The 12,209-nt window shown below is 40.4% G+C and overlaps 1 protein-coding gene across 1 annotated transcript in view; it reads left to right on the top strand.

The window, feature by feature from the left end:
• The window catches only part of pdlim5b (PDZ and LIM domain 5b), a 31,348-nt gene that overhangs the window by 6,782 nt on the left and 12,357 nt on the right, over positions 1 to 12,209 (top strand). The window contains exon 3 of the mRNA XM_034547653.1: positions 6,148 to 6,299. Within this exon, the coding sequence (XP_034403544.1) occupies positions 6,148 to 6,299 (152 nt within the window). The remainder of the gene's footprint in view (positions 1 to 6,147; positions 6,300 to 12,209) is intronic.

Raw genomic sequence — 12,209 nt, 5'->3', positions numbered from 1 at the left:
ACGTTATCCTGAAACCTTTGTTAGGAATATTTGGCTTTGGTATGAGGTGGAGTACACACCATAAGTCATATAAGTAAGTAAGTCACAGTAATATTGACTCAGGATGTTTGTTCAAACTGAGAATAGCCAATAATGTAAGGATGACTTATGATGTTCTTTCCGTCATCATCCGTGGCTATACCAGCTCCTTTTTAGGCATTTCTTGTCAGGCTGTTGTTTTTCCGGATGAGAAACACTTCAGTTATGTTTGCATTGCTTATGAAACGGCAGAAACACGACACAAAAAGGTCAGCTGGAGCACAGCACGGAGAAATGTCCCCCCTTTTCCCATTGACCCCTCACTTCCCCTCCCTTGTCTTTTGTGTCCTTTGGATTGTTGTTTTAGTGGCATGTGATACTTTGAGTGAACATTGTACAAACTAATTTTAGCTCTGTGTTTGCAGTAGACTTTAGGCTTCCAGATTTGTTCTTTTTCAAGCACCCTTATTATGTGTTAATATGTTGAGGCTACTTTCTCTCTTAAAAGAGAGGAATGTGAAGAAGTCGTGTATCTGGGCAACCAAGATCAACATCAGGGGTAAAAGGTATTCGTTGTGCATTCATTTTAAGAGAGGAGGATCCAATAGAGGTGGACATCCCCTCATTGGCTAGCTGGGAAATATTATTAGCTAAATCAGTAATAACGTTATAGTATATGTCTATTCTAACATATTATATTGAGTTAATTATTAGACCAAAACCTTCATGAGAAATGCTTGGTGGGTGTTTGATAAGCAAGTGCTAAAATCCAAGTAATCGAATCGCTGCAATTAGAGGAAATCTGCCAGTTTTTTGTCATCGATTTGCAGTTAATTCTGCGAGAGGTTTGTATCTTGTGTAGCTCATTGGATAAAGAACAATCTCCCTGTCATTGAGACATAACTTTTGGTTCAGCTCAGACAAAATCATGCAGTGAAAATACTCCTCTGGCATTTCAAGAAACTATTGAGACAGATAACTCGAGGCCTGTGCTGCATAGCTGTCATACAGTCTGTCTGTATTACATTTCTTATCTGCCTCTTGTATCAAAGTCTCTTGAGGATTTTTTTTTTTACATGGAAACTGAAATTCAATGAAAAACACTGAAGTTCATCCTGTATTTCATAACCTTGTGAGTTTACGCTTCACAAGGCGTATTTAATAATCTATGACGTTATGCAGGGTCGTAAAGATGTGTTCAGGTTACATATGGGCTTAGTAGAAAACAGTATCTAAAGTTTGTGTTTGATCCCAGGATGATCTCCCTGGGGTCTGTCTGGAGTTGTATTGAAGGCATCTGTTTTCAATCTTCCTAATGCTATATGGCAGAGCTATAAAGAATAACCAAGCTGTCTCTTCATTTTGATTTAGATTACTCACACTATTTCTTTCTCGTTTTGATAAAAGATGTTTTAAGCAACAATCTCTCTCCCAGTTTGAGAAGAAAGAGGAATGAGCCTTAGAATATGATGTAAATTCAAAGACCCTATGGGCCACTGCACTTGATCTGTTCTCACTCCTATCACTAAAGTCAGTTGGATTTAAAGACCTCACCGACGGTGATAGTCCCTCATTCAATGTTATAAAGCATTGTAAAGTGCTTTGCACAGCTCTCTGGATTGCAACATAATTGTCATCCATTTAACAATTACCACAGCCGCACAACCATCTTGTGCCATCATGCAAAATATGTGTTGTAATTCCCGTCAATCTGTTCTGTTATTGTACATTTTGATGAAACTGTTGTCATGCCGCAGCTTGTAAAACTGTATATTCTGCAAATAGGGGTGTGGTAGTCTTTTTGTGTCAGGCCGATCATTAATACATTATATAGCCAGAATATTTCACTACTTAACAATCAATATGCTCTTTGGCTTAATCCCCCCCCAAAAGCCCAATTTAAACCCCACAGGAGAGTTGAATGAATCATGGATGGAGGTGGAAACCACCCCTTGCACTGGGCTAAAGCCCCCACAACGACTAAAGGCCTTTTCATATCATCTGCCTCAGCCAGGTTTGTTTCTGATCCGGCTAAAGAGCATTCGGTATTCAGTGAGGGGTTGGTACTGCTTTGTGCGGTCTTGTTTGCGTTGCCATGGCAATTGGTCCAAGAGCTTGTACGTAGGTCCGCTTGGCATCTCGTGGCATTCAGCCGCATGATTGATGTAGTCAGAGACTGGGGTCAGACCATGACAACCACAGGTCCACCTCTGCTCAAGTGCCCTTAATTGCCATGTTTGGCTTAGAGTTCTTGCCATTTGGTTCCCTCCCAACTTCTGTATTCCACCGACTTCTCATCTCTCTACCTCTTTATTGTTTGAATAGTTTATGCGAGGTGTCGCTGGTGTTCAAGCCTTAACGAGAGACGATAAACTCTGTGTTATGACTTCTGCTTGTGCTGGCCCAGCAGGTTGCAGTGCACTTTGCTGTCTAATGAGCTCTTCAAAGATTCATCCCAGAGATCCTGCAGGCTGAACGCTCTCTTTTTAATGAGCTTTACTGGTTGAATGTTCAGTCCTGCCAGTTCTGTGAGTAAATCTACTTTAGCCTTGTGTGCTTGTGATGACATAATGTTAGGCCCAAGTCTTTTCCATATACGGTCCTCTGTTTTAGTCTTCCCTATACCGACTTGACATGTGTCTCACACGCCTTCAGCCTTCACCACAAGTAGCTTCCTGTAACATGACTTCTCAAAAGTGAAACGACCCCAGCCCTGTTCCTTACTCCATCATTTCACTGAAGTCAGGAAGTTACACCAGCATGGAAGATGATTAAGGTCCCAGTAGTGCTGGAGCGTTATCGCATATCTGTTCCCTTATCTCAAATGTGTTTGGCTTCTTCGAGTTTTGTGTGGAATTTTAAACGTTTGATGACACACTGTAAATCAGTGGTTTGAAAACACAGCATTGATCTGAAGAATTCCAGTATAATAGGAGGTTTGGCAGCAGGCTCCTCCACTGAATGGAGTGGGTCATAAATTCTGCTGCATCAACTATTTAACAAAGCTGCTTTCCCTCCAAACAGAATCTCCGTCTTGTTTTCACCAATATAGAATGCTTTATTATTCTGTATTAATTTATTGCCTTACTGAGGATAAGCTGATTACTGAGTAAACATCTAAATCTTAACAGTCTTTTGAATTAACCAATTTAGTTTTAAGTTCATGAATGCAATGGACTGTTAATTTGCACTACTTGTAGTTTTTTCTGGTACCGGATCCCTTTTTAAATTTATCTTCATCTCTTTAGAATTAGTGAAGATGCTGTTAAGCTCGTAGTATCGTGACCTCCATTGAGGATCTGTCATACGCATTAAGATATTTCTCCCAAGAACTGTGCAATATACTTTATTCAAGGTACTTTTGTAGGAGCACAGGAACGTGTGTTTGGAAGAACTAGTCATTGCCAGTAACGGCACTGAAGTAAAATCATCAGTGTGGAGAGGAGCACAGCAGCAACACCATTATGTGGCTGGAATCCCATTCATGTAAGCGCAGTTGGAAAGACACTTCATTCAATTGGAGACGTTCTTCTTCTTTTTACTCGTTAAATTCAACATTTTGACTCGTGGGAAATTGCCTTGGACGACTTCTTTTTTTGGACAGTATTTGGTAAAATTATGTTGTTGAAACATCCTCTTCTCTCTTGAGAGAGCCAGAGTAGAACACTTCCAAAAGTTCCAGTTCATTACTTATCTTCGTCACGAGTGCTTTAGACCTCTCCTGATTTATATTTATAGACTGTGGATGCCAGGAATTCCTACAGTAACATCTATTTGCTTTGTATCCATGTGAGAAAGACAGTGTTTGACTGAAAGAAGCTTTATAAAGTGCTCTCTGTTCACTGCAGACTACAGCGTTAAACATTGTTAACCGCATATAAAAAGACATGTGAGAATGTTACTAGAGTCTCCTCTCTTCATGTCTTGAAATAGTGTTGGAGGAGTTGCCATATATAGAGCTGTATAGTATTGTCTTTTTCACATCCCTACAAGGAGAGAGCTTCAGTTTCTCTCTCTCTTTTCTCTCTCTCTCTTTCTCTCTCTCTCTCTCTCTCTCACAAACGCACACACAGAGGGAGAGACGGGGAGATTGAGAGCAAAGACTCTGTGTTCTTCATCAATCCAGCAGGTTTTTTTTCTGCCATTGACCTCTGAAGTTGTCTAGTAGATTGATACAGAGGCAGCACATGCCAGTGATTTCTGACGAGTGCTTCCATTGCATTTAAGAGCAATGAGTTATTTTATTGAAAGTAAATGAGTTGGGACTGACGCATGTGGCGGGTGTCTATGAGTGAGTCAGTTGACGCTGCGCTCATGCCTGCTGAGTGAGTACCCTTCCCTTTGTGAGCAACATTTAGCATGTGGCTGTAGGTTTCCAGGATGCTGGTATGCATACATCGGCCTCAGCTATGCATTCGACACTTCCTGCCGCCGATCTGCTTGATAATGACACAAGGAAAGCACGGCTCCAGAGAAAATGTGTTGGGCACTGCCACCGCCACTGTCACTTCCTCATTCTTTCTCCCCCTCGCTCCCGCCCACTCTTTCACCCTGTTTTTTATTATCAATGTCCACACAATGGCACATTCTTTATGTCTCATTGGTTCTTTATTTTTTGAAAGCCAAAGAGGATGTCTATTTAGAGTTACCTAACCTGAATGCATTCTTTAGCAGTGGGGAGAGGGAATACCTTGTGTTTTTCTCCCTGAATCAAGGCTGGCTGATATTAATAACTCACAAATGTGTGTGACTGAAAAGTGGAAAGTGTTTTTGATGCTTTTAAATTGTATTGGTTCATAGAAATTACTTGTTGATGCCGCACTCAAAAGAGTTGGCAGATGAAATCACTTTCCTGCCATCATGCTTCATGCCCTCTTCATTATACTTTTCTTTCTCTCAACACATTCATAGATCTCACCTGAGCTGCTACCACATGTACAGGAATGTGCTTCCCATGTTCTTATTTTAAGTATTTAGTGAGTTCAGTTCACACTGCTGGGAGATGACATGGAGATATGACCCTAACAAAAGCAGCATAGCACACAATGTTCCTTTCTGTTCCAGCATGATTGCAGGTTTTGAGTGCGTAATCACTGGTCAAGCACCACACCTGGTAGAGACTCACCCCAGCGTCATGGTTTTATTACGATACGTTCTGCGTGTGTAATGCGAGTCTCAGCATGTTGAAAAAGGAGTAGAAGACCTGATAAACCTTAAACTTACCTTTCGAAGGCACGAAGTATCAACTGCTTCTCCCTCTCAAAATGAGGAGGCCTTTTACATTTCCCATTTTTAAAACTAGGAAAATACCTACAACTCAGGTTTCTGTTTTTAATTCATGATACATTTATAGAGTTTGCAATACAGAAGTACCAGTTTTGCACAGCAGGTACTCAATATACAAAGGTGTGTGTGATAAGACACAGCTGTTTACTTTCAGCACCACAATAACAGATGAAGCACACTGCAAAGGAACTCCTGCCTGGCTTTAAGTCTCTCAATGGCGTTAAGCAAAGTGGATGTGGCCTCCATTGACAATCTGAGGAGCGATCTGAAGATTACAACTCACCAATGATTATGCGAACACATGTTTTAATGAAATACCTTTTCTCTTATTCTTGTTATTAAACTGCATATGCAAACGCTAAAGTTCCAAATGTTGACATAAAATGGGCAAGAAGGGGAGTTGATGGAACAAAATGCTGTGTGAATACAAGGGTTGGGTATTAGTACTCGGACCAGATCTAGAGAAAATGACTATTTGCTTGCTTCCAATCACAACACACATTCTATGATTCAATGCAACGTGTGATTAGCCTCCTACCACAGCAGCTACAACCCAACCTGTGGTGTGGTGCACAGTATGCTGAGATGCCACCAAAGTGTCAGACAGTGTGTCTGCACACGCCTGTGTGGTCAGAGAAAAGTAAATATGGTGGTGGTGCCTTTACAATACGCAACTGAATCCTTCCATTCAAATGACGGGTATCAAATGAAGTATTATATTGGGTATCTGTATCGCTTTAAGGGTACTGGTATTGGAACCTTTTAAACGATACCCAGCCCTCGTTGTTTCGTGCAAATAGCACAATGACAAGCTTATTTGTGTGTCTTTGTGTGTCATTGCAGCTGACTGATGAAGGCAAAGCAGCCAGAGCCAAGATGAGTGTTGGAGACATCATTCTGTCCATCAATGGCATTTCCACAGATGGCACAAATCACCTAGAGGCCCAGAACAAGATTAAGGCCTGCACAGGCAATCTCAGCCTCACTCTACAGAGGTAACAGTTGCACACATGAGCAAACACACTCTACAACATAATCTATGGATTTCCTCGCTCCGCAATGGAATTCATTTGTTGATTTTGCCAACCAGTGTGTATTTACTGTAAGCCTGTTTGAGGAACTTGCACAGATCCGAGAGTTTTCCGTACTGAAGTATGTATTTGAAGATCCTTTTCACAAACAAAAATTTCAGTTTTATGTATGTTGCCATCGCCATTATAGTTGGAGAACTTTGGCTAGCAGGCATGATTATGGAATTATAGTTATTCCTTTGTGTTCTGAAAAGTACATTTTAAGACCAAGCAATTGTGGAGTTTACAGTGTAGCATCACATTTTAGACGAGATGAAACACATTTAATGTAAATCAATAGAATTGAGTTAAGTTCCAGTTAAACTTTGGGCCATTGGATCTCCAGTAAGGGCATGTGTAAACTTAAATGCCTCAACTGATTGCATGTAATGCTACCCATCACACATACATTTATATTATTATTTATTTTAAATATTCTGTAAAAGTCCTCACTTTTTGTTCAGTCAAGCTGAATTCATCAACTGCTTCTCTACTTCTCCCATGAGACACAAAGAAGACCTTGCAATATTAAAGCTGAAGTGCAGTGCGGGGAGCACTTTTGAAAGCCCCCTTCATATAGCGCTCCATTAAGCCGTAATATGTGCTTCAAAGAAAGGAAAACAGGGTTTTCAACTGAGGTTGCCATTAAATTTGTCCATTAAATTTCAACCAAACTATTTATAGTCCATGCAGAGGAAAGTCTTTGGTGGGTTTTGTAGAACAAGAAATCTTCTCAAGAGCTGATACATGAACATGACATTTCACAGGCAGCAGTGCGTGTCCAGGAGCAGTTCACTTAGCTTGGAACTCGCTATAAAGCGCAACAAGCTTTGCATTTCATTGAAGATCAATCAAAGCAAAAGAGGGATCCCTTCGAATGAATTTCAGCCAAACATTTACTGCAGCCAAGCGAACGGTTTAGTGTGGGACAAAAAACAATTGGAGGCGAAGCACGAACACTCTCCAAGCAGCGAAACATGTTGACAGAAAAACTCAAAGCCTGGTTTGCATGTCCTGTCATTCCATCACCACATCAAAAGAGAAAGAAGCCTCTTTGCTCTAAACGTGGGAAAATAGTCCTAAAATAGCCCGATCCCACAGCTGCGTGTAATCTGCTGTGGGTAATGGATGCACAATGAAACTTCAAACGTGCTGGTCTCACAGGGCATTATAACTACAAACTACAAGTCACTGTGTAAACAACAGAGGTTTCCTTCATGTAAATGATACACAACTGCTTCATGTTTGGCTGCTTTTTTTTGTGTGGATGGTTTGCATGATTCTGATTTCTTTATTTACTGACACAGAAGAAAAACATGTTACTGTGTGTATACAGTATACAAGTCTCCTTTCTGTATTACATTACTTTTTACTTGGGATTTGAGATATATGTATATATATATAATAATTCCCTCTGACACGCACCCCTTTCTCCATCCATGTTCTCACGTTTGATTTATGGTTTTGATGATCTCTGATTAGACTATTCTTATCACAACATTCCAAAAGAAGATTAATGTTCCATTAAGTCACTTTGTCATAGTTCACATTCTTTAGACGGCTCCCTAAAAAAACATTTACTAAATAAAAAAATCAAGGGCTAGATCATGAAATATGTGTTTAAACACACTGAAAGAAATTATGAAAGAGATAACACCTACAGTTGAACATTACCTAGTGTACATACAATATATGTGGTTATAAATTAACTGTCATATACAGCATTCAATATTTCCAATGGCTAGAAATGTTGTAAAATAAAATTGCATATTATTTAATCGTTCCATGTGACTGTTTGTGCTAAACTTGCACAAACAGTCATTGATGCCATTAGTTATTTCCTTGTTGCTATAGAGGGGAAACATGTTTTCAGAGAGGAAATGAACTTGGGGTTTGAAAGTACTCCCCTCATCCTGTTGTCGACTGTCTAAAAGAGTCTGAATGTGCAAAGAGCTGTTATGTATTTTGTGACAGAGGGAAAAAAACAGGTTTTCCTTTCAAAAGTCTCATAAAACATGTCAAAACATATTACAGTACTTTCCATGAACAGAATGGTTGACCAGAGGTTTTGGAAGTGGGTTCCACTTCAGAGATCACACAGTCCGATCTACCTCACAGAGCATGCTCCATGTATGCAGTCCTTTTTGAGCTTGAAGCGTATGATAGTGATTTGATCAACACATGTTTTCTGATTATCTATCCCATGATATATACTTGATACGCAGTTGATATGTCCACTGAACTTTATGAGTACTTTTTGTTCCTCTATCATGGAAATCTTGTTGCTGGGAAGCTGACAGTCAGTTACACACTGCTGCTGTGGGAAGCAGCCTCAGGAAAGTATGATAATTTATGTTTATTTATTGTCATTGAAATATGCAGCACAGTGCACAAAAACAGAGGTTGTGGCTGGCTGCACCTGGTTCCAAAACCTCAAAGATAAAACGCATCAACGCTGCTCGCTGTGCGATCCCACCATCTTCTGATGCTTTACACGAGAACTCAAGTCGGCTCCCACATGAGGGCGTTTTGTCTCTTTTTCACTCTGTGTGCTTCGAACACATGCTGTTTCTGGGGGAAATAGGACAACGTGAAGCTTTTTTAAGTATGTCAACTGTTCTTTATATTTTTGTTCATTCTATAAAATTCACTAGATGAACGGTAATCAATGAAATCAATCAACATATGACATCTTTGTGACATCCTCTTACTCTCATTATACTCTTTTTATTACATAACCCCATTTCATAAGATTTTAGATTTGATTAATCAAAAGTCAGCTTGGTGGCTGAATCTACAGATATTCTCATACATAGATAATGTACAAGCAAGTCTTATAGAATGTTTATAACGGGGTGAAGTAGAGGACAACCCAAATGCAGCCCAGAGCCCCTATGACTCCGGGTTGTCTTAGCCAGATGTTGTGTGGTGGTTGGAAGAAAAGTAAGAAAGGATGGGGGCTTGTTATTGCATTGCTCGGCTCTACATTAAATAAATATATCAACCAGAGGGGCCGTTTATTCTGTTGTGGTTTTCTGCATCCAGAGAACGGGCCTTGAGGAGAACTCACCTTATATCCCTGCTCACTATATCCATTGATCTGATGTGGGTGCCTGTTTGTTTGCTAAATGCAAAGAAATTCAAGTTTCCTGCGGTTAACTTTGATCCCACTGTTTGTTTGTCAAGACGAGCAAACACGACCAGAGAGATCTCACTCCGCCAGTGAAGTGCTCTCGAGGGTCCTGACCAGGCACACAATAGAGTGTGCAATAACAATAACCTTGAGATTACATTACATTTAAGTAGTCACGAAACCAAGATGACACGTGTTTCTGGTCCTATGCACATAGCTCACGCAATCGACGCTCGGAAAATACACACAATAAGCTTCAACTCTGGTTAACATAATTAAATAGCGGTCATGTTTCTGTCATTGTTCTCACCGTCAAAGTTTTAAAACACTGTGCTTTCTTGTTGTGACTCTTTCTAATGAAATGTCCTCGTAAGCTCTACATATAAGCACAGCATTCCCTCTCCGGGATGCTCATTTTTGTTGAAATATGAGGGAGCAGTAGGAAGAGAGAGAACATGGAGAGATAGGAGAGGCCGTGTGCCGGACGCAAGCTGTGAGTTTTGCCACTGAGCGGATATGCTGGCTGCACAGAAAAATAGATTTTTAAAAATTATTTTCCACATCCCTCTGTTGGAGTTTTTGTTTTGCTTTCCTATGTTTTCTTTTGTTCTTGTTTTCCTTCTTCTCCATGCGTTGCCTCAAATTGCCATGCAGCTCTAAATCTGAGAAAACACATTCGCCAGGTCTCCCACAGTTTTATCATTTATCACACAAGTTCAATATAAGAGGGCGGGCCTTGTTTGGAATTATATATTCTGTGCATGACGTTACTGTACTTGCGTGTGCTTTTTGTGATCCTGTAATATCTATACAAGTTCCCATCCCGCTTTAATATGATGAGAGTGAACAAATCTATGTCTAGATATTGAAGCAAAAGAGAGGCTGACGGATGCTTTTGGAATCAGAAGCTCTTTTAAGATGTTTATGTGGCACTTTTCTAAAAGAAACTGTGTGAAAACAATGTGGGGGAAATGTAAAGGCTATTTGTGTTTTATTCTGTCCGCTGGTAAGCTGCGTGTGGTGAGAAAGCTTTCTATTAGCTCCTCCATCACTCAGTCAAATGCCACATGCCAGACTGTTTCTGTTGGCCCTCAAAGAGACACGAGCAGGGTGGAAATGTGTCTCTGTGCTTTGCCCTCAGGCGTATTCCTCCGGTTAACCTCCAGTGTGTGTGTGTGTGTGTGTGTGTGTGTGTGTGTGTACGCGCCCTAAGTAGATGAAAACCAAACTCAACAACCCTTTTCTTCTTTCATGTACACTTTTGCTTCCAATATAATGTTATTTATATCTTGCACTTGTTAGTTTTTTAGTAGGTTTTATATTTAGTCCATAAATAAATCTTTCAGATATCAGCATCTTTAATCTAATAAAGCAAGGCATCCTGATTAGATTGGGAGGACTGAGCAAAGCATGACTGTATTCAACTGTGTGTCAGTATTATGATCACATGCAGTGGCACAATGTGGTAGTTTCACATGGAAAGCAAATATGTTGTATTTATGGAAGTATCGTGAGAGAAAACTCACACATCTCTTGTTATACAAAAGATAACAAACATACATGTTTAATATTGTATGTATATTGCATCTTTATGTTCTTGGTTCAAGAGAAACTACTGCATGTGAACAATACAGATGAACATGACTCACACTCAACTATTTATGGAGAAAAAACACTTCATGTTCTCTCCTAAAATATCATTTACCCAAAATGATGTACTGAATATGTTTTAGTACGTATTCATGTGTCCGGTGCAATCATGGCTTTTTTCAATGAGCAATTTGGCCTTTGGAATAACCCTGAAAACAAAGATCACATTTCATTACAAATGTCATGGAGCACCACGAAGGGATCCGAATTATTGCGATTAACTATGTACACGTCCGCCAACAAGTAAACACGTGCGTGTGCGACCACACACTCGCCCACTTTGTGTCTCTTTGTCCCAGCAGAACAAAAGCAGGTCCCGCTAGCGAGGCAGCCGGACGGCACAGAGGGGCTGAACACATGTTCACAGGACCACCCTAGCTAGTGTTTGTGCAGTTTGCTCTGGGAAAAAGAGTGATAGGGAGTGAACCCACCCGGCTGCCCCTCTCTGGGCCACTGATGGCAGATACACATTGCCTCAATGTAGATTATTGTAGGGTCCACATCTGTAATGCAATGTGCGTTTTATTCTTTGGACCTTTTACTGTTTCCATTCGCATAGACTTCTGGTTCTCTATACGCATGTCCAATAATATGAGTACTTTGGAAAATAAGTATACTGAAGATTTGCTGCTAAGTGGAAACTGCGAAAGGCAAAGTACGGGCCCGGATGACATCAACATCTGGTTGGAGGGTGGGGCTCTTTAATAACCTGATGGTGCCAAGCTCAGTTGTTGCACCTCGGCTCAGCACGCAAAGGAAGGGCTAGAGAGGATGACTGTTTTCCTAATATGGTAGAAAGGAAGCACGGCAGCAGACGGGCTGTGGCATCTGGTCCGGGACCTGACTCACTGTCTGTTTTTTGTATTTTCTTTTTTTAATAAGAATTAAGGGACACCTTGTCTGCATGTTCAGACCAAACGGAGCACACGTTGTTAACAAAGGCAGCTGTCTGAATTTGAGTTGTAATGCTTTACGAATGGAATCATTTAAGACATGAACCTATCCAGAGAACATCATCCTGTAAATGCTGTAAATAAAAGCTGCTGTAAATT

This window comes from Cyclopterus lumpus, chromosome 12 (genome assembly GCF_009769545.1).
Source record: "Cyclopterus lumpus isolate fCycLum1 chromosome 12, fCycLum1.pri, whole genome shotgun sequence".
NCBI classification, from domain to species: domain Eukaryota; kingdom Metazoa; phylum Chordata; class Actinopteri; order Perciformes; family Cyclopteridae; genus Cyclopterus; species Cyclopterus lumpus.
The sequence above is the reverse complement of the archived record's forward strand: the minus strand, read 5'-3'. Positions and strand labels throughout refer to the sequence as shown.